This window comes from Armigeres subalbatus, chromosome 3 (assembly GCF_024139115.2).
Source record: "Armigeres subalbatus isolate Guangzhou_Male chromosome 3, GZ_Asu_2, whole genome shotgun sequence".
Lineage (NCBI taxonomy): Eukaryota > Metazoa > Arthropoda > Insecta > Diptera > Culicidae > Armigeres > Armigeres subalbatus.
In genome coordinates, this window is record NC_085141.1 from 204,339,749 (window position 1) to 204,363,047 (window position 23,299).

The window sequence follows — 23,299 nt, forward strand, 5'->3', positions numbered from 1 at the left end:
TCACGTCCTAGGCAGGCCCCCAACTCACAGAGGCCGTGGAGAGGGGTCGTAAACCACTTGGACATAGTGCCGAAATGAATGTTTTGTTGCTCTCTTGAAATGAATGTTTCGAACGGATATTGAATTCATTAACGCCCGGAGCATAGTCAACGCTTGTTGCGCGAGTTAAAAGTTTCAAAGTCGGAGCTTCTTTTTAAGAAAAAGCTACCCACTCGTTTGCGAGCCTAAATCGAACTAACTCTTTATTTAATTAACCAAATCAATCACTGCTCTTATGCACTTTTTGTCGCCGTCCTCCGAAACTACTGGGTTGCATTACGGGTCGTTGTCGCCATCCACTCGAAAGTTGTCTTCAGCAATCTTCGATGTCCCCGTTCAGGTAGCTCTGTTGTCAACTCGAGCTATGGGCTCGTCAGCATTCTTCAATATCGCCGACCGGGAAGCTCCTTTGCTAACTAGCGCTCACATTCCTTGGCTTAGCTTAGCTCAGAATGTATAAAATAGCTGTACGGATGGGATCAGTACAAAAGGCCGAATCACAAAAGGCCGAACCACAGAAGGCCGAAATGTTCTAGCATACCACAAAAGGCCGAAAACCCAAAAGGCCGAACCACGAAAGGCCGAATGATACAAAAGGCCGAATAACACAAAAGGCCGAATCATTACAAAAGTTTCAATCTTTCAACCAAGAATACTCACAAATTTACGTTTACTTTTATAATGCTGCCCCATTAAAAAAACTTGTCCACGTGTTTTGCAACTGCTAGCAGCGATCTAATCAATCTTATTCAGTTGAGGTATTTAACGTCAGTTTAACGTCGAAGCTCAATCTTTCAATTGAAAGAAGTTGGATGACGGTGTTTACAGAGTCAATTTGAATCCTTATTATATTCCATAATAGATCAATCTTCATTGCAGTAATGAAAGGATGAACATAACTGAACACTGTATACGTATAAATATTAGCACTTTAAAGTAACGGAGTAATCCAAGAGCTCTCTTTTTTCTTCCTTTGGTAGTATTGGGAAAAGTTAAATTCCTAAATCTAATGCAAGAGCCCAAGTTAACTTCCACCGGATTCATGGCTCACAGAATCGAATTGCCGATTTGCATCAATGTAGAAGTTGTGCGCTTCATGACGCATGGTTGTGCTAATGATGCGCACTACTCATGATCTAATTGCGACATCAGAAGCTAAACAAAATCGAAATTTCAAATTATTATGCTTTTAACTAAAAGCTGTATAACTTACGGTAACGCGGTGTTCCTAAATGTATTTCATTTTCTTCCAATTTAAGAGAAACTGACTTCACAGACAAATACCGGAATCCGGTAATACCGGTAGAATACCGGTTTATGTGAAAAGGTATTAAAAAAAACTTTTGATTAGGACTTTTGGATGAAAAACAATATTTGTTGACAAACTTCAAATGTTAAAATCATCGCTTGTTGAGCTGGACAAAGTGAAACTTAAATAGACATAACAGACTAAGCGACTCATCTCCCAATCTGCATTGAATTTTATTGCAAACAGCTGAGAATGCCATCTCGGGCTGAATCGAAGTTGGACGAATGGTTCAGTGTCAAGTACTTGCCCTTAATCCCTTCAGATTCATGAAAGGATGCTGGCGTCAACGTATTTGCCAACAGGAACGCAAGTGTTTTGCTCTGCTAGTGTCTCTTCACAAGTTGTTCTTTAACCGATAAACCAGAAAAAATATTCAAAGAAGCATCTTCCTCGTACCGATCGTCAGGTATGGTCGTTGCCTCAGTTTCAACGATCACATCAGGAATGATTAGATTCTTCAAGATCCCGTCTGCTTGCTTAATCAAAGTATGTCTTGGATGTCTTGAAGAAAATCGTTTCTGATCAATTTACGGCAGAATTATTCAAAAAAGCAAAAAGATCGCGTATTCTGATCTCTCGCGTATTCGTCTCTCTGGGATTCATTCTATAAAAGCATCGAATAAGTGGTGGAAGTTTCTGTGGCTTGATTTCATAATTGTTCCAACATAAATTGGAGCGTCACGTCGGCTTCACATAGAGTGCAGAACTCACAGCATTATTTCCTCAACCGCCCAACAATCATCACAGAAGTTTGGATTTAAGTTTCAACTCATAGATCCGTTTGAGCTAAAATAACATGCTATTCCAGTGTACCTTGGCATCAGTCACTAATTCAAATTCTTTACCGAATTCAGAACGGACATATTTTTGCAGAAAATCGTTTTTTACAAGTGAGCTCCGGAAAAGAACTACTACGTCACGTATCTTTTTCACAATTTCATATATTGCTGGGAAATTCTCGACGACGTCAATAATGTTTATTTAAGAAAAAAGTCATCTTAATTTGGCAGATGGTTAGAGAATGAAGCAAAGCGTATAATTAATGACGATGATGATTGATTTTTGTTGTAGCGTGAACGTCGTCAATGATGCTTACTTGGGCAAAGTTAATTCTTTGAACGATGAGTATTCACTGCTTGTAACCGAATATTTGTCCCATATATGCTGGATTTCTCATTTATATGTTCAGCAGTTTAGCTGATATATGTAGGGGAAAACTATTCGAGATTTTTTATAATGTCAGCAAAATTTGAAATACCGAAAATACCGGTATTTTCCGTTTCGAATACCGGTATATTTGATTCTTCAAATTTGTCGATAATACCGGTATTACCGGTTTCGGTACTACCGGTTAAACCGCTCTAGTACGTATATAGGTCCTAAGTTTGAGCAGTTGACCAGTTTTCCGGCATTTGTTTATTTTGCCCTGTTTTGCTCTTCAAACGGACAAAAAATGACTTGGCATCAAGACTACTATTTTCAGTTGCAGTTTTCATCAGAAATCAAAGATTTATAATAAGAACATGTTTAGATATCGTATGGATCCTTACTTAGATATCGTATGGATCCATAGTGTATGATTATTAAAAATACAAAAAGTAAAATATGCGCTAAATCGTTAATAAATCTATTTGTTCTATCGAGGTTGCGAAATATAACACAGCGACGAAATGTAGTACATCCTACTTGAAATATGTTCAAAGTGACTATAGTTAGTCCTGGCGGATTGAATATGTGAAAACGAATGTGATTCGAGAGGTGCAGCGAATTTTAGAAAGGGTAATCAATTTTGGACTATAATAGATCAGAAACGAACAGCGATTTTGCAATTTTTCGACGAACATTCAAAAGCTCCAATCCTATGAGTTTGCAGCGATCTTCATAAGCATCGAAGCATCGTTCCACGGCAGATGACGTTACGCAAATCTGACAAGCCTACGTTGTTGTATTGATTCAAATCAGAGGATACTATTTTGATAAAAATGTGCCTAAACAATAGATCCATATTCCTCGACCTAATCAACGGGCAGTAAAGAGCCTTAAGACATTAAAAGTTTTCAAAGTTTTTAGCAATGCGGAATATAAACCCGCGTGTTTCGAGGCTTTGATAATTTGTGGTCCAATAAAACCCCCAAATCTTTGTAGACGAGCTCGGTGGTCTAGTGGCTACCGCTTCTGCCTTATAAGCAGGAGGTCGTGGGCTCAATTCCAAGCTAGTCCATTACTTGCTTTTTATTTTTATCTTTAATCTTTCTGTGTTTCATGTTCTACCAAAACGATACCTACTGTTATAACCTCCCACACAATCCCAAAACCTCCCGTAGCACCTATGAGAGGTCGTAGAGTTCTCTGCATCTTTCTTGAGTAGGTGTCCAACTAACCATCCTTCCCCTTCCTCAGCATTTGCAAGGACGTGGCCAGGACTGATCTCGACTATTGGAGAGTGCATTGCTTCCACCTAAGAGATAGTGATTAGTCCCAAATCAATATCTGTGGTAACGGATGAAAGTGATGCTACTCTCATACAATAGTCTTGGCTTGTATCACCTACGAATTTGTGCGAATTGCTCAATGCTAATGCTAATACTAAAACCCCCAAATCTTTGTAACAGTTTCTCGCTTAATGATAACATCTCCAATTTATCATATCTCTACATATGTTTATCAGAATATAAAACGTAGTGTTTAATCTCGTTTGTTATTATACACTGCTGTGGTACTACCGAATAATTTAAAAATTGCTATCGCTTACCAGGAACGTTCAGTGGAACTCACCAAAAAATACCGCCAAACCAGGGTCTGCCGGATGGTCACCTCAGCCACAGCCAGCCACCAACCAGACGGGATATAAACCAATGGTGAGTGTTGTCGAGAGACAAAATAACTATTCTCCTTATTCACCATAAATGCTGCATTGGGAATGTGAAGAATTATGTATGTAAATAACTTTGTACGGTTTCATTTAGTTTTCTTTACAACCTAATTTCTACTGTAATTGAATTCTTTCCATTCTTCAAACGGTGGTAATACTATAGCGGTAGTTGATTTATTGCTTTCCTAATTTTCTATTTTTTTTATTTTGTTTCATCTTGTTTTATTTCATTTTTTTTCTTTTTTCGGTTGATAATTTCTGTTGTATTATACTCAACAAATTGCATTGTATTTAAATCCTGTGGCTATACTCAACACATAAACAATAAGGCGCAAGGTATGACAGTTACTCCTGCCCCTAGCACTATTCATCCAATTGTACACAATTCCTACCCTGTTGTGTCACCGTATATGCTACAGGTAAGTGATATATTGCATTTTTATTCATAGTTTGTACTTTTCTACATGTAGGGTCAGGTGAAACGAAAATTGACAATTTCTTAAGTCTATTGAATAAATCATCATTGGAATACGAACAGTTTCGTCTCACCTTACCACACTAGTCAAATATCCAATTTATATATTTAATATTTAGTCAAAACATCTTAGTGTTACTAATTTTTGTAGTTAATTTGTTATTGAACATATTCGTTTACATTCGTACTATTATGTTTTAACTTGAAACAATTGTGTATGGGTTTAGATTAGCATTATATATTTTATAGAAATTCTGTTTATAATTGGGCTTCATATACTGGAAAAGTGTGATAAATTGCTCTTTGGTATTTTGCTCATTATACATTTGAATTGAATTTTCACAGAAGGTGCTTCGATCTAAGAAAACTTCAATAAGTGTAACACTACTTAATCAGTTGCACTCTAATGTTCTAATGTTTAAATTCAATCGCCGCTAGAAATGTGCTTCATTTAGCGGACGATGTTTGCTTATTTGCATCTTCAGTGTAGGGTTAAACCACGCATGATGAAGTATTCCATATCTTGCTACCTTGAAAAAGGGTTTTCGAAAAATCTTGATTAGGTATTCTCCTCCAATAGACTGAACAAGTGCACATTGGCTTTGGCAGCTTTTCCCAAGATTTAACCCATTAAGGTCCGGAGTGTATGGAGAAAGCTCGCTGAACGTTGGGATAATCGGATGTTGCCTAAACTGATCAGAGTGGCCAGTGATTCAGGAAATGAGAGTAAAAATGAGGAATTTCTCAAAATATTTTTTTTTAAATAGAAAAAAAGTCACTAGTTAATTATTTTATGTGAGTCACTGAATCGGACAGAAATTGAACTTTTTTTTGTAACGGCGCACAGAAGAGTAACTAGAACAAATTCGTGGCCAAAACCCAAAATATTTTTGTCAACATTTTTACATTGTTATATTTTTTCAAGATACTCAAGAACATTCTGCATATTGTGGGTATATCAGAAATGTTCCAGATTAGTGTGAAAAAATACAATTGGGGCTTAAAAATGAGGTTTTGAATTGAACTTTTCATGATTTATTTGTGAAGTATCAAGCAAATTTGATTTTTACATGTCAAAATGTTATTATCAAGCTATTATTTTTATACAATGAGAAAATTAGAGTTGTATGTCTCTATTATGTTTATCACTATAACCAAATTATAAATTTTATGTTCCAGGTGAAGGCCACCTAAGAACTACTACTTTTGTCCATTTTCGAGATTTTTTTGGAAGAAAAGGTTATCTATACGGCAAGATCCGGCAAAGACGATTATGTAGGGTGTAACTTCCAGCTATGAACTAAGCATAGCACATGAAAGCTGGTCCGCAAACGTCCGCAAATTAAAATTTGAGCTATTTGAATTAAATGTGATTTTTTATCATTTTCAAGTAAATTTTTAACATCTTTTCTATATGAACTAGCACATATAACGACGCTAGTGAAAAAAGATAAATTATGGTGTAAAGATAGTGTGCATATATGTTGTCATGACTAGAAACAATAATTCGTTCATAAAGCACGTAATATTTTCTCGGAAATCTCATATTTAAACCACTTCCCATAAATTCTGCATTAAATACAGAGAAATCAGAAACAGTCCAAATTTTGGTTGAACTCATTCTTGTCACTCAAGATTTGAATACGCATTAAAACATATCCTTTACATCTTCTAGAACATCAACCGACATGTTAAAATTGTTTTGGGATATTTGGGAGTTAAGAGTTTGGGATATACAACTACGACATTAGCTTTTCAGTTACTCAAAATTTCAGTATGTAATCAACCCAATTTTGTACATCTTGGTAGATCAACAGATATAATAGGATTGATTTGGGATATCCTGGGTCATCCAGAAAGATTTCGGTTTACAACCACGACACTAGTTCTATGTCGTCACTTAAAGTTTAAGGCATGTCCTTGTAGATCAACGGACATTTTGAGATAGATTCGGGATATTATGGTTCATACAAGCCTCAAGGATAGTTTGAATGACCCAGTATATTCCAAAACTATCTTACGATAACTGTCGAGCTTCCAGGACATATAATGGATATAATCGAAAGGAAAAAGAATAGTTAATGGATTGTCACGGTAACTTTTAATTACGGTTTCTTGCTACTCAGTGAAATTTACGCATTTTAAAACCTATACGTTCACGTAGTGGAAGCACAGGATTTTATTAGAAAAAAATCTTAATTATTTTGATTTTTTTTATCCAATTTTACACTGTAAGGTGCATAGATGGCAGACAAATTGCATTTCACTTATAATTTACAATTATTAATTCATCCTAGGCCACAATAGACCTAAATAACAGCAAGAAATAGTTTTGGCCACGATTTGACTTTTTTACTCCTATGTGCGGCGACGGTAAGAGTGTGCGTTCGATCATGTTTCTGCTCAGTACACAGATAGTTTGCGCCATCCGAGTTTGGAGAAGCCATGGGGCATGCATGGTGTGTTCTTTCTCGTCGCCGAATAGTGAAATTAGTAAATAATTAGTGCTTGGTGGTTCTTGCATCTGTATTGTGCGTCGCTTCGAGTCAAAAAGCGCGATCCTACACCGTACAGAAGCCGCCTTATAATGCGTAATATAATTTTACGACACGAATTTTAAGTGTTTTGTTCATCACTTATTAAAGTATTGCATCACATATCAAGGGGAATCCAGATCCAACGATGCTTACCAAATAACTAATATCCTTTCTGTGATTTTTGTGCAGACACAGAGGTAAACACGGTCTTCAAACAGAAAAAGCACCTACTGATATTTTTTCCATCTTCCTAACTGACTATACAAAGCCGTGGTCTGTGTCGTGATTGATCATTTTTGAAAGCTCAAGTCTCTAAAACTCACAAACCGTGAATTTAAAAAAATCGCAGTCGATCATTTCATTGATTCTTTTTGCTACTAGATAATCACGGAGTTACAATCAGTACTGCAAACGATCGTGATCGTCATAAGAACGAGAGCAAAGTGCCTTTTTCTATCCCAAATGACCAAATGAAAGTATCGTGGGTTCTTTGATCAATTTCGCATGAAAAGCAGTCATAAAAGAATGTTGTGCTTTGTTTTAAAATTGAAATTTCTGAAATTTTATAAGATGTATGCAAACAATAATGACTGGTCGATAAATTAATCATACTCCTTTAATCCACTGAGTTGAAAGTGATAATAATTGCAAAAATTAAGTAAATATTGCACACTTCCATGCCCCGTCACGGAATAAAAATTGTTTCAGAAATCAGAAACATCGCAGGGGAAGCTCGTTTGGCCGAAAGTCATATGGCTGAAAGGGGTATAAGGCCGAATAGGTCATTTGACGTTTCATTTCTCAATCATCATTCCTCACTTCTCACTGCGAAAAGTGGGAAGCGAGAAAGTGATGGATGAGAAAGGGGGTTTCTCTTCTCGCTTTGCTCTTCTCACTTTTCACAGTGAGAGTGAAAAATGAAACGTCCCACTTCTCACTTCAATAAACTAATTATTAGTTAAAAACCTCAGTGCACGTTGTCCTAGGCTGAACTGACTGTTGAAAAAATTAGTTAGGGGTTTGAATCAGAGGCGTCGCGTGATCAATTCTTTAACCTGTGCACTATTTTAATACAGTAATATCCCGATTTTATCACACGAATTTTGGGGTGATAAAACAGGGTATGTGACAAAATTGAAAAAAAAAATCCAATTTTTTAATTCTTCTTCTTCTTCTTCTTATTGGCATTACATCCCCACACTGGGACAGAGCCGCCTCGCAGCATAGTGTTCATTAAGCACTTCCACAGTTATTAACTGCGAGGTTTCTAAGCCAGGTTTCCATTTTTGCATTCGTATATCATGAGGCTAACACGATTATACTTTTATGCCCAGGGACTTCCTATGCCCAGAGACAATTTCCAATCCGAAAATGGCCTAGACCGGCATCGGGAATCGAACCCAGCCACCCTCAGCATGGTCTTGGCTTTGTAGACGCGCGGCTTACCGCACGGCTAAGGAGGGCCCCCATTTTTTAATTCATTCCACAAATATAAATCATTTTATGCCTTGGAAAGGCCAAATGCGTGAATGGTACCCGTTATTTCTTGTCGAAATTGCTTACAGAATATTTCCCAGATACTCAGAAGTCGTTCGTAATAAACTACAGGCGGTGAAAGTTATTTCATGAAAATCAATGTTGTTCGTGGTATTATTTACGAAAATAAAAAGAATGACACATTTTTTTTGGGGTGACAAAATCTGGTCGATAACGTGATAAAATCGGGTAGAAAACGTGATAAAATCGGTGGTAGACAAAATCGGGGAGTGACAAAATCGGGTCAACACTGTATTTTGAGAAAAACACATAAAAGGGACCTGAAATTATAAACGAGTCATTTTCCAGCGCGTTTCTCACTAAGTTTTGCTTGTTTTGTTGCATGTAACTTAGCTACTTCTTATTTTCTGAATTAACTCAAAGCTTAGCTTAGAGCTTAAAAGTGATATGAAGTTAGTAAAATTCAAAATTATTATCATCAGAATCGTTTCCGATGTGACAAATAAGACATATATCTATTTATACCTATATGAGATATATGTCCGGACATTTTTGAGCTGGTACTTTCAATTCTAATATGAATTATTTCGTAAAATGAGGCGAAGTTTTTTTAATAGAGAAAAGGAAATTATGCAATTATGCAAAGTTATTAATAATATTTTGTAATTAGCATGTTATATCAGAAAAATAAAGTCTATACAATAAAGAGAACAATAAAGTTCATAGCCTTAACTCTTCTCAATTAATAATTATAGGGTGGGTGTACCAATTGTCGCCATACATAAGGACAACTATTTTTTAAAAAATAAGTAAAAGACATGTAGGTGAACTTTATATATCAAACGAAGGGTTTTACTTCCTGCTCCTTAGAACAGCTGTGAAAACCACAATAAAATTCGTTATTATCCTCAAAATTGATTAATCCATAATAGGAACGCATGCACCTGTTGTGGCACTATTCTTAATTTTGGTTCCTTATTTGGCAAATCCCATTGTTTTCTTGTGGGACTGGCCAAATAGGGACCACTAGTGCGACAATTGGTGCAAAGGACGTCAAAAATTAAGCAAAATCAATTTTTACAATTATGCTTTGCTTGTTTTGGAGGAAATCAAAGGTGTTTTCGTATCATATGAATATGCTTTATCGATATGAACTTGGTTTGTGGTGATTTGATTGGCCATTTGGCATATAAAGCACTAGTGCGACAACTGGTGCTATAGCCACAACTGGTACATCTAGCCTATTAACAATTTATTTCTTTGATCAATATTCTGGACTGGACAGATGTCGAATAATTTTCCGTCCATCAGCATGGACATTTCTCGCTTAACTTTTCAAAAGGACCGAAGTGACATTTTTTTCATGAATTAATTTGAGTACTGCAATCAAAAACTTTCACGCCAGGATTAGTGGATATGTAAACGGGCCACCCCATTCAATATCAAATATCAAAAGTGCTTTTGCTTCGCGGTGCTTATTCAATGCGGAACTTTTGTCATGGAACGCTTTGAAAGAGCAGAAATGCGCGCGCTTTACTCTCCTCTCGATTTTGTTCCGATTGCGCCCTCTTCACCGAATCGCGCATGCGCTTTTTGAAGCGGTTCTCGATAGGCACCAAACCGTGCACTGTCGGTGAAGACCGTTTTGACTACCTATAGGGAAAGACGCTTTCGGGTATTCACTTATATTTACCATGTTTAAGAGTCTTAATAAAACTAGACGTGAAATTATGAAGGTTAGGCGAAAAAAGTGTCAAAATAATAGATAGGAATGTAGGAAAAACTGAAATTTTCCACATTTTGATGAAACATCTAACATTTTATTTATTTATTTTTTTTATTTTTTTTTTATTCAATTTTTTTTTATTCAATTTCAATTTAATGGACCATAATACATGTGTTTAGCAGAGATATGTCTTACTTACAGCTGCTCTTTAATCATTTTCCAATGGAGAATTTGAGAATTTCTGAGACAATCTATTTGATAGGGGAAAATAATGACAAAAACCCTAGAAATCAATTTAACTTATAATTAACTACTAACATTTCGGCGAGGCAAAACGCCCTAGTGAACGGACGCGTGGTATGTTGTTCCCTAAGATCTGTCGGCTAAAAGGCGTTTTGCCTCATGAGTTTTCCGGCTACGAAATATCACCACTTTTTTTAAATGTGAATATTATAAATATGATTGAATTTTTTTCTAATTTTAATATGGCATCAGCTAGCTATATTGTTCAACTGTTTGTTGCGTGAGGTAGAAACACCCATGAAAATCGTTATTGGGTTAAGGCAGGCATTTTCGTCTTATCGTCATAGTCTCAAATATCAATCAAATAGAAGCTTTTTTGTCACATTCAACGGTACCCAATCGTAAGCTTAGGCGAAACGTTCTGCTATAGTGGAGTTCTGGCAAAATGACGTTGCTTTCATTGATTTTAGCCCATATGACGATGGACGGAAATACCTGCCGTGTCACTAGCTAAGGCATAAAAGCAGTCTATGCTTAGCTAGGGCATACTGCCCCTCCTTCCCCTACATTGCCGATTGCGGTTAGAGCAGATGATCCACACATACAAAATAATGCGTGTATGATACATGACAAAGCGTTCTCGGCTGAAAGTTCCGTGTTGATATAACATGACGTGATGTCGGTGGGTAGATAAATCGTAGAGAAAAATATAACGCGCCCCCATCGCAGCATTTGGTTACCTCACAGCACATGCCGCCTATAAAAAATCATGCATATTTTTCGTTTATGTATCTAATAGTCAAATTTGCATGAAACATCTATCAAATGCACATAATTCAAATATGTGATTGGATTAGAAAGATAAGCAATCTATCCAGAGTTTAAATTTTGGGGATAAAATTGCCACATGTGCAGTGCACAGGTTGCACATGCGGACGCGACGACTCTGGTTTGAATATGTACTTACTCTTCGTGAGTTGGTGCACAATGGAAATGAAAAAAAAAACTCTGGAAATCCTCGGTTCAGCATTTTACTAGTGATATTCTAGATGGAAGACGAGTCTAGTGCTCTGATGCATAGACAAGTAACAATAATACTGCTCTGATTTCTCAAGAAACGATTCTTTTTATTGTGATAAAAACAAAACAACATAAAAATATATTAGCTCTTTTAGTGGAATGTATTCAATCGTCTAGGACGAAGTACAGTACAGTATACGTATTTCGACCACAACTGTGTGGTCGTCTTCAGTGTCTCGTACTTGACTCGACTTGAAGAAAACAATCGCAACTTACACTATTATACTACGCTAGGTACCTAATCTAATCTTATTTGCCTAATTTATTTACCTATACAGTAAATTACTTTATTGCTTAGGTAGAAACTTGAAGAGCCAAGAGCTGCCATTTCCCTGATCCTTATTCAACAGCGCTGTTTGTACCTGTCGGTGGATTTCCAAACTCTCAGCTACATCGAGTTTCCATGGGAAAGAGACATTTCATAAGATTTTAAAATCTGATCCCTCTCCAAGAACTTGCTTTGATAAACTTGCTGAGGTGCAGGGTTTGCAGAAATCGCTCTCAATAGATAACGAACAACGATAAGAGGCAAAAACCTCTTCGAATCATAACAAGCCATGAAAACAAAACTATCGCACTTGTATACAAGTTGGAAAAAACTGATTCGGATAGGCGGACCCACCGATGGGGTTTGATAAAATGCTTTGTTCTCGCTCATTTCATGTCTCAAATCCCGAAAATGACATATTCCGAACACTTGCTTTTAAATGGTCGTTTCATCTATTGAGTTCGTTTGTAATCTTGATCCTCCCTGCTATCGATGAAATTTTTAGTTTTAAGGCGTCAAAACGCCAGTGTTCGGAATATAAGTCATGTTCGGGATTTGAGTCAAAACAGTATATTGCGAATTAAATATTTGTTATTTCGCCCAAATTATTGTTATTCAATCAACAAGCATAGTATTTTTTGTTTTTCGGAGATTTTAATGGAAGCCTGTGGGTGGATGTCGTGTTATGCGAATAAACAATACAGTTGCCAGTGTCGTTTACAGTTCCAAAGTCCCATAACTGCCCAATGCTGGCAAAACTAGAATATGGTAAATTTTACAGTTATTTCGTTTACACTACTTTTAAATCTACAGCAAGGTATACCGCAAATGAGACCAATGATGGGCGCACCAATGGCCGGTGCACCACAAATGGGCGGCATGATGCCGATGGCCACCGGCATGGTGCCAATGCAGCAAGCCACGCAGCAAGGTGTGATCCTGGGGCAACCTGGACTAATACAAGGTCAACCGCCGCAGCAGCAAAATGTGCAGCTGGATCCGTTTGGGGCACTGTAAAAATAGCGAAACGGCGAGTGGACGTACATAGGAACAATTTCATTGCAATAATACTATGTAATTATTTAAAACAGGAGAAACCATAACAATCCCCACATGATGACTCTGAGGAAAACAATAAGTTTATATCTATGATATTTATTGCTTACAAAAATTTCGCATATATCTATCGTACGAGATATGAGTTCACAGAACTCAAAATAAAAGTGCATGTAAAGTAAAACGGGCGAAAAAGTTTAAAAATGTTGAGAGTGACAAATTCAAAGATGATCTATATTACCTGTTGTCGGTGAATATCGTGCTTGCGCGTATTAATGTAACTATAATAAAAATACATAAGACGAATTTGCAAACAAAAATCGCAGACATTAGAATCCACTACGTACCATAAAATCGATTTGCACGACAGTAAAGTTTATTAGTTAATTTAAATCGTATTATAAAGTAGATTTTTTTTTTCAATTTGAGTTCCATAATTGAAAAGTGTAGATTAAGGCATTTTTGGGTTCTTCCCTGTACAGTCTTGTGTAACGGATATTGTTCACATGTGTTCACGTGGATTGTTGATACATTTTTTGCTGGTTTGTTGATATCAATATATATAAAAAAAAACATTCTCCTGTAGATTCTCGACCCGTCGTACAACGACTTGGAGAAATGGCATAAACAATATTCAAGTATGTAATATCTAACCGCCAGTACAATATGTTAAGACTAAGACACGCGAAACGAAGACAAGCAAAATTGTGACACAATAGAGTATTGAACATAAAGCCATGGATGAATAAATTTAGGGACAAATGAAAGTCAAATAGTATAATAAGTTATTATATATATGATACATATATGCTTCAAAAGTAGAACTTAAACCTGTTGTAAATATACTAAAGAAATGTTAAAACCGAACAGTTGTTTGAAAAGTATAGAGGAATTATGATGAATGTACAATAATCATTCCAACACAAAGAAAGCAAATCACAAGTAAATGCTTCGACGATTGTGTTATCCTTAATGAGTACTTCATGAAACGGTATGAACCGGAATGAGCTGATAATTAACCCTTCGTGTTTTACAGAACTGAGGTGCGTCTACCGATTGCGTGCACGCTGGTATGAATTTATTTGACTTTAAACACACGATCTTTGGAATTCTTCAAGAGCTAATGTATTGGCCTACTGTTACAGTTGTTTGTGTCCGGAAACGGATCCCCAAATTCTACCTTCCTAATATTTTAGTCAGGAATACAAATCTGTAATAACATAAATTATTTCATGTAAACGTATTGAACTGATTTAGAACGGTTTATCAAATTTAAACATTGTGATGTTACATTGCTTCGCTTAGACTAAAACCTACATAAATTATACTGTTCTGCTAGTAGCTCTAATGAACCAACCATGTTTGAATCTATACAAGATCTATACTGTACTGTAGAAATGTGAAATATAGAAATATGGAATAGCAAACAATTGTATACGTTCCGTATGTATATCCGAACATCCAAGATAGATTTCAATCGTCCATTTCGAAGAATACTCGCACATCACAATACGAAGTAGTAGGGTAAGGTGGGGCAAGATGTGATGAACTGTCAATATTGCATTGAATAACGAAAGCATTTTGGACATGACGAATCATTAGACGAGTTCGTACTGTCCCTTTTAATTCAACCACTTGATTGTACCTACCTTTAACAGATACATATTTCGACCTCAATAGTAGGGTCATCTCCAGTGTCTCGTACTTGATTCGATTCGACGAGACATGTAAGCCTCCTGATACTTTACAATCTTTTGATACGTCCAGCCTTTCGAGGTGTCAGCCTTTGGTGTTCAATCTTATGAGTATTCAGCTTTATGTGTTTCAGCCTTTCGAATAGTATTTTTTATGGTACTTCTAATGACAAACACGACAAAATTAAGATTTTGTTTGGAAGAAATCTAGAAACATATTCACCACTTGAGCGTAAGTGCGATTGTAGGTGACTCGATCGCGATAATAAATGATAGGGTTTGAATAATTACAATATATGTATCAGTTGGTCAGGATTCTGCCAATTTGCACTAAGTGCCATTAAACTGGGTTCTCCAGTAGCCTTGCGTGCATAGGCGTAGGATTGCCAATCCGGTGTTGACGTCGATTCTCGGTCCGGTCTGAGATGTTTTAGGGTTGGAAACTTTTTCGACACCCTGGGCATTTTACTAGCCCAGGAAACAAAATATTGTCGAATTCTATCGACTGAATTATTAGGAGTTGGGTTGTGCGCTTTGGAATTCATTGCTTGTTATGAAAAACATACGCATCCCATCAAAACAGAATTAAGTCTACTAAACAGAATTCGGGTGATTACCTTCTAGACGGTATTGAAGAGTGTTACACCTCGATGATCAGCACAATTGAGTCTGTGTCCTTTCTTGAAAAAAGGACACATGATCGAATGCATTTCTTCTCCCTTCCAAATCATTTCAATCACTTGGTGGATTTATTTGTTCAGCTATGCACTCCCATCTTTTAGAAACTCGGCTGAGATTCCGTCCTTCCCATCGGCCTTGCCGTTCTTTAACTCTCGAACAGCCTTTCTCACTTCGTGTAGCGCTGGTGGCTCCACTGCTTGTTCATCCTCAATCCTTAGTCTGTTTGTGCCCTCTCTGTCCGATTGTCCATTTGACAATAACTAAAAGTGTTTCTTCCACCTAGCAGCTACCTTTGCTCGGTCAGTCAACAGATTTCCGGAGCTGTAATTGATCATGACAGCCTTGCACGAATTTAAAATACCACAAGATAGTCGTTCTGATGGGATTTGACTCACGCATGATTTGAATCGCCGATGAGATTTAAGAATTTCAGTTTTTTTTTTTTGTGGTGGTTACAATGGCAGCTGTCCCTTGCTATTAATCCACACTGTACCCCGCCCATATTGGCTCATATGAGCCTCCCGTTTTTCATCATCACACAGACGTTCCTAAGCGATGTTGCTCATGTGGTCACTGTTGTGGGCCGTGTTGATGAAAACAAGGATTTGTATAACAGCCCACCCGAATCATTATAAGCACTTAGTATTGTCACTACCATCACTAACATCAACAACATCACTCTTTTATTTTTTTACTTTAAAAAATAAGTTTTTCTGCCACTACGAATCACCTCAGTCACTTCACTCAGTATAAGCAATGAAATCACTAATCCTATTCACCTACTATCATTATGTAAATCTTGGCACAGTCATCGTGATCACCGAAACTATTGCGGTCACTATCACCGTATCGTTCTTTCTTCACTCTCTTAAGCAGGGAAACGAGTCACCGAGAAATTCGGAACCTATCTCTATGCCTTCTAGCAATGGCAGTGCTGTCTGGTATTACAAGTAGAGATGTCGCAAATTAATCGATTACTTTAATTAATCGATTCATCACTATGATAATCGATTAATTTTGAATCGATTACTACCCAATTCAATAATCGAGAAGAATCGAGAGAAATCGATTAGTTACTAATCGATTAATCTGGATTTTACGACATCATAAGGATGTCGATTACTTCGAATAATCGATTCATCGTTGTGAAAATCGATTAATTTTGAATCGATGTCTACCCAACGATTAATCGATTCTATAATCGACAAGAATCGAGAGTAATCGATTAGTTACTACGACTACAACAGTTTTACGACATCTCTAATTACAAGTTTACTTTTAATTTTGTCAAATAATTGGTAGGATGTCTTTTTTTTTATCTTGATTAATTCACCTATCATATTGTCTTTCTTAGTTTTTTGTGTTTTCTACGTAATTCAGTTTAAGTCGATATTCATTGTGGATTATGTTGCGTTGTTCCTTCATTTTATTTGTCCAAAACTAATCTCCCAGGGTCGTTTCCGCATAGATAAAAAACCTAGTTTAAAAGTTTGAAAAATCACCCCTACCGTTTCTAATCGTCTTAACTCCTTACAAGCAAGTGTAAAATAACTATCATTATATAAGTCGTATGTAGTCAGCTATAGGATTCACTTTTCGGTGGCAAAATAAAGTTTCATCGCGCCTATTCCCTATCTGTTAATAAAATTTATCGAGAATGAAGCTATTATTAGATTTTTTGTATACCATAGTTGTCATGTGTGGTATTTTGTATTATGGCTCTTTAATTTGAGACATAACAAAATAAGAGAAGCGCCACGCTCCTAGTTTTGAAAAAACTTCTACTCAGTGAATCCTCTGAATGTCAATTTCCTATTAATGTCGATAAAGTTGATTACAATTTACAATTTCTCTATATATACCTATCTAGCTAGATTTAAGCGTAGCTACGACTCATCATCATCAGGGAACTCATCAGAAAAGTATTGCAAAAAAGGAGGAGATCTCGCTTCATTTTTACTGAGGACAGAGGCGCACCTCACTGCATTACTATTCCAAGCTCCAAGACACGATGTCCGTTGGATCACATGCACATCCGTAAAATCAATGCGTCAATGCCAATTTGTGACGCGGCATTGAACAAAAATAGTCAACATGTGGTACCACCACGACAGGATATGTCTTTGGTTGCCATATCAGTGCTAATGGCGTAAGCCCACCCATCGCGGCAAGATTACATATCCGAGGGGAGGGATTTAAGAATTTCAGATTTTACCAACATATCATCGGTTTGGTGCGTATGCATTGGTCAAGCTGTAATTGAATAACTTTCCCCTAATTCTTAACACGTAGACACGATCACTTACCGGCCTCCATCTAATGATTCGACGATGCTGCTTACGAAGCATGCTCTGCATTCTCGCCACCACTGTAGTAGATGTGAAACTTGGATGAGGTACCTGCAATGCAGCTCTAGAGCAGAGAGGGCAACTCGTGCAGGTTCCAACAGCGTCCTAACGTTCTAAGCACCGAGTTCCAATCAGTTGTCGGTAGACAATGTCATGTCCTTTGCCGATTTTCTAATCCTGTATTTTCGATTACATTTTTCGGGGTTGACTGTTGTTTTTTCGGTATGCCGCCTTACCAGGACTGCGATGCCTAGACAGGTGATGGGGCTGCCATCTTAGAAAAGTGACGTGACCGCTACGGTGCCATTTGCTGGAAAAGGTTTTTTTTTATCCTCATGCCATTTGCACAAATGCCGTTTGACCGCATAGTTGATATTTTTTTGTATTAAGCAAGGAATAAGACATAATTAAGCGAGAAAGTTCGTCGTCTTAGTTCTTTGTTATGAGAAGTTTGATGTAATGAGAAAAAGGAAAAAATGAAAAATCTTATATAAGAAAGTAGAAGACATGAAAAGATAAAAAGGAAATGAAAAGATAAAGGAAGAGAAGAAAGACGAATAAATGAAAAGGAAGAAGAAATTAATATACAAAATTGCATATGACAAAAGTAAGATGTAAAATTATTGTTGTTTTCGGATCTTCCTTCGTCTCTCGAAGTGCTTGAAAATTAAATAGTTAAAACATATCTGTAAAGTAAATATCGAGTCGTGGAAATGTACTTTAGTACAAAGTCGTTTCACGACAATTTCATTTCATTTTATATTACAATATTTGCGTAACGTACTACACTCGCTCAACTGATGGGTCCTGAGCACGCATGATCAACTTAAAAGTACTCCATTCCTGTCGGTTGCTCGCTTTAGCCTTTACTTCGATCCAGGTCAGATTCTTGTCGACTTATTTACTTTCTTTATTGAAGCTGAGCAATTCTCTGTGAAATCGAAGGTTGATTTATTTTTGCATTTTTTTTATTACTCTGAAATTTCGCATATACATTCTTTGTGATCAAAAAACTTAATTTGCATCATTGGTTTGCCATTTTGACTGTAGGCTAACTTTTAACAAGAGCCTAAGCAAAAACACCTTGAACACCTTCAAATAAAATTTAACTTGAAAACGGCTTGTCCAATCGTTCTGGTGTCTTCGGCAATGTTTTAGGTAATCATTGGGGCCATGTGAAAAAATATACACCGTGAAATCAATCATATCAATCATTGAAAATAAAACTTAAAAATCGAGTTTTTCAAAAACGAATTTTACATTTATTTTTTATTTTTTGATATGTTGTACCAGATAATATATGTACTTTTTTGCATTATAGGTCATAATGGAGAAATTATGGACAAAAACCACATTATTTGAATGCAGCAGCTAGTAAGAAAGATATTATTTTTGCCTTTCTCGTATACTAAGTATACGGTAAAGGCTATATGATCGCTCCAAAAACAAACTTTTTATAGAAGGCCCGGAGACCCATAGTGTTATATACCAATCGACTCAGTTCGACGAATCGAGGTGATGTCTGTGTGTGTGTGTGTGTGTGTGTGTGTGTGTGTGTGTATGTGTGTGTGTGTGTGTGCGCAAAACTACTCAAAAAATGTCACTCATTTTTCGGGCACTTATCCTCAACCGATTTGCTCGCAACAAGTTGCATTCGACGCAGAATCCTGTCCCATTGTTTCCTATTTGAAATTGGTCAGATCGGACTATGGGATCAGAAGTTATGGCCAAAATACAAATTCATACGAAAAATCGCGTAAAAAATGTCACTCATTTTTCGGGCACTTATCCTCAACCGATTTGCTTGCAACAAGTTGCATTCGACGCAGAATCCTGTCCCATTGTTTCCTATTTGAAATTGGTCAGATCGAACTATGGGATCAGAAGTTATGGCCAAAATACAAATTCATACGAAAAAATCGGGCACTTATCCTCAACCGATTTGCTTGCAACAAGTTGCATTCGACGCAGAATCCTGTCCCATTGTTTCCTATTTGAAATTGGTCAGATCGAACTATGGGATCAGAAGTTATGGCCAAAATACAAATTCATACGGAAAAAACGCGTAAAAAATGTCACTCATTTTTCGGGCACCGATTTGCTTGCAACTTGTTGCATTCGACGCAGAATCCTGTCCCATTGTTTCCTATTTGAAATTGGTCAGATCGGACTATGGGATCAGAAGTTATGGCCAAAATACAAATTCATACGAAAAAATCGCGTAAAAAATGTCACTAATTTTTCGGGCACTTATCCTCAACCGATTTGCTTGCAACAAGTTGCATTCGACGCAAAATCTTGTCCCATTGTTTCCTATTTGAAATTGGTCAGATCGGACTATGGGATCAGAAGTTATGGCCAAAATACAAATTCATACGAAAAAATCGCGTAAAAATGTCACTCATTTTTCGGGCACTTATCCTCAACCGATTTGCTTGCAACAAGTTGCATTCGACGCAGAATCCTGTCCCATTGTTTCCTATTTGAAATTGGTCAGATCGAACTATGGGATCAGAAGTTATGGCCAAAATACAAATTCATACGAAAAAAACGCGTAAAAAATGTCACTCATTTTTTGGGCACTTATCCTCAACCGATTTGCTTGCAACTTGTTGCATTCGACGCAGAATCCTGTCCCATTGTTTCCTATTTGAAATTGGTCAGATCGAACTATGGGATCAGAAGTTATGGCCAAAATACAAATTCATACGAAAAAATCTCGTAAAAAATGTCACTAATTTTTCGAGCACTTATCCTCAACCGATTTGCTTGCAACAAGTTGCATTCGACGCAAAATCTTGTCCCATTGTTTCTTATTTGAAATTGGTCAGATCGGACTATGGGATCGAAAGTTATGGCCAAAATACAAATTCATACGAAAAAATCGCGTAAAAAATGTTACTCATTTTTCGGGCACTTATCCTCAACCGATTTGCTTGCAACTTGTTGCATTCGACGCAGAATCCTGTCCCATTGTTTCCTATTTGAAATAGGCCAGATCGAACTATAGGATCAGAAGTTATGGCCAAAATACAAATTCATACGAAAAAATCGCGTAAAAAATGTCACTAATTTTTCGGGCACTTATCCTCAACCGATTTGCTTGCAACAAGTTGCATTCGACGCAAAATCTTGTCCCATTGTTTCCTATTTGAAATTGGTCAGATCGGACTATGGGATCAGAAGTTATGGCCAAAATACAAATTCATACGAAAAAATCGCGTAAAAAATGTCACTAATTTTTCGGGCACTTATCCTCAACCGATTTGCTTGCAACAAGTTGCATTCGACGCAGAATCCTGTCCCATTGTTTCCTATTTGAAATTGGTCAGATCGAACTATGGGATCAGAAGTTATGGCCAAAATACAAATTCATACGAAAAAATCGCTAAAAAAAATGTCACTCATTTTTCAGGCACTTTTCCTCAACCGATTTGCTCGCATTAAATTGCATTCAACGCAGAATGTCTCATATTTTCTTATTGAAAATTAGCCAGATCGGACTATGGGCTTAGATGTTATGGTCAAATTACTATTTATTGTGAAAAAGAGTTCAAAAAAGTCTAGCTCACTTTCTTAGCACTTAGACTTCATCTATTCCCCAAGCAACACAATTTCAACAAATCTGGTTGCAGTAACCATATTGTGACTGAATCCGGTCATATATAAGTTACTCTGATTGATGTGCAATATGTGTGCTTCTCAGGTCGCTCGCAACAGATTGCATTCGACGCAGAATCTTGTCCCATTGTTTCCTATAGAAACTTGGCCGGATTGTACAATTGGGTCAAAAGTTATGGCGAAAATACTAATTTTAAAACTACTAAATAAAATGCCATTTTCTGCTCTTATGCTCATCCGATTTGTTTGCACGAGAATTTTTTTATGCATATAAACAAATATGAAAAATAAGACCAATCCACATATTGGTGTTATTTGAGATTTTTCCAAACCTTTTGAACGAACGAGAAAGGCACCATCACCGCTAGGTGGATTAATCTGGGTTTTTACTAAAATTCCAAACACTTGACAATAGAGGTATTAAACTATAGAGGACGATTGTCACTGCGGTTCCCTTTGTTATCATCCCCAAACATGTTGGGTACCTATCTGTCAAAACGTACTGATTTTTCCTTCGTTGACATTTAGTGCCCTATCCTTGCCAGCAAAAGATGTTTCGACAGCGACAATCAATTTGGACAAACGTTAGGCGTCCGATGACGTACCTCAAGACAATCAAACCGCAACGACATCGTCACATCCCAAAAAAAATCGTCACACTTCATCAGTAGTTTTCCAAATCGTCCCCGCTTGAGGCAAGAGTGTTCCTGTAAGTTCGATTACTGCACCAGGATTCGTAAAAAATGTAAGACAAGACAACGACTCAGAAAAAGCTGAAAGGAAAAATACTTGTCAATGCTTCATGATTCACTAGCAACAGTTCGCCCTACTTCTGTAGACTCAGAAAGAGCGTTCTCTGTTTCTGGAAGCTTCGCTACTAAAATGCGATCCCGTACGTCTGACGAAACATTGAATATGCTGTGCGTTCTGAAAGCCCATTTCAAGGATAAGGACAAGCCCCAAGACAAGTGTTGAATACATACAAAGCAATGAATAAAGTTTTACCTGACTTTTTATTGATTTAAATGATTTTCGAAAAAAATCTTCCAGTACCGGTATTTTCCCGGTACTCCCGGTACTGAGGGGTTCAGTAGTACCGGGACTCGCCAAAAAGGGTCGGTACTAAAAACCCTAGTTGAGGATAAGTGCCCGAAAAATGAATGACATTTTTTGCGCGATTATTTCGTATGAATTTGTATTTTGGCCATAACTTTCGATCCCATAGTCCGATCTGGCCAATTTCAAATAGAAAACAACAGGATTCTGCGTCGAATGCAACTTGTTGCGAGCAAATCGATTGAGGCTAAGTGCCCGAAAAATGAGTGACATTTTTTACGCGATTTTTTCGTATGAATTTGTATTTTGGCCATAACTTCTGATCCCATAGTTCGACCTGGCCAATTTCAAATAGGAAATAATGGGACAGGATTCTGCGTCGAATGCAACTTGTTGCGAGCAAATCGGTTGAGGGTAAGTGCCCGAAAAATGAGTGACATTTTTCACGCGATTTTTTCGCATGATTTTTTATTTTGGCCATAACTTTCGATCCCATAGTCCGATCTGGCCAATTTCAAATAGAAAACAATGGAACAGGATTCTGCGTCGAATGCAATTTATTGCGAGCAAATCGGTTAAGGTTAAGTGCCCGAAAAATGAGTGACATTTTTTACGTGATTTTTTCATATGAATTTGTATTTTGGCCATAACTTTCGATCCCATAGTCCGACCTGGCCAATTTCAAATAGGAAATAATGGGACAGGATTCTGCGTCGAATGCAACTTGTTGCGAGCAAATCGGTTGAGGATAAGTGCCCGAAAAATGAGTGACATTTTTTACGCGATTTTTTCGTATG

General features: G+C 37.1%; 1 protein-coding gene across 9 annotated transcripts in view; it reads left to right on the forward strand.

Annotated features, from left to right (window-relative positions):
- Positions 1-13,969, forward strand: part of LOC134227037 (phosphatidylinositol-binding clathrin assembly protein LAP) — a 68,865-nt gene extending 54,896 nt beyond the window's left edge. For 8 of the 9 annotated variants that reach the window (XM_062708230.1, XM_062708236.1, XM_062708228.1 and 5 more), the window contains 3 exons: positions 4,104-4,206; positions 4,550-4,639; positions 12,860-13,969. In XM_062708230.1, the coding sequence (XP_062564214.1) occupies positions 4,104-4,206; positions 4,550-4,639; positions 12,860-13,063 (397 nt within the window). In that variant the 3' untranslated portion in view covers positions 13,064-13,969. The remainder of the gene's footprint in view (positions 1-4,103; positions 4,207-4,549; positions 4,640-12,859) is intronic. The other variant, XM_062708231.1, reaches the window with a different exon arrangement.
- The last annotated feature ends 9,330 nt before the right edge of the window (positions 13,970-23,299 follow it).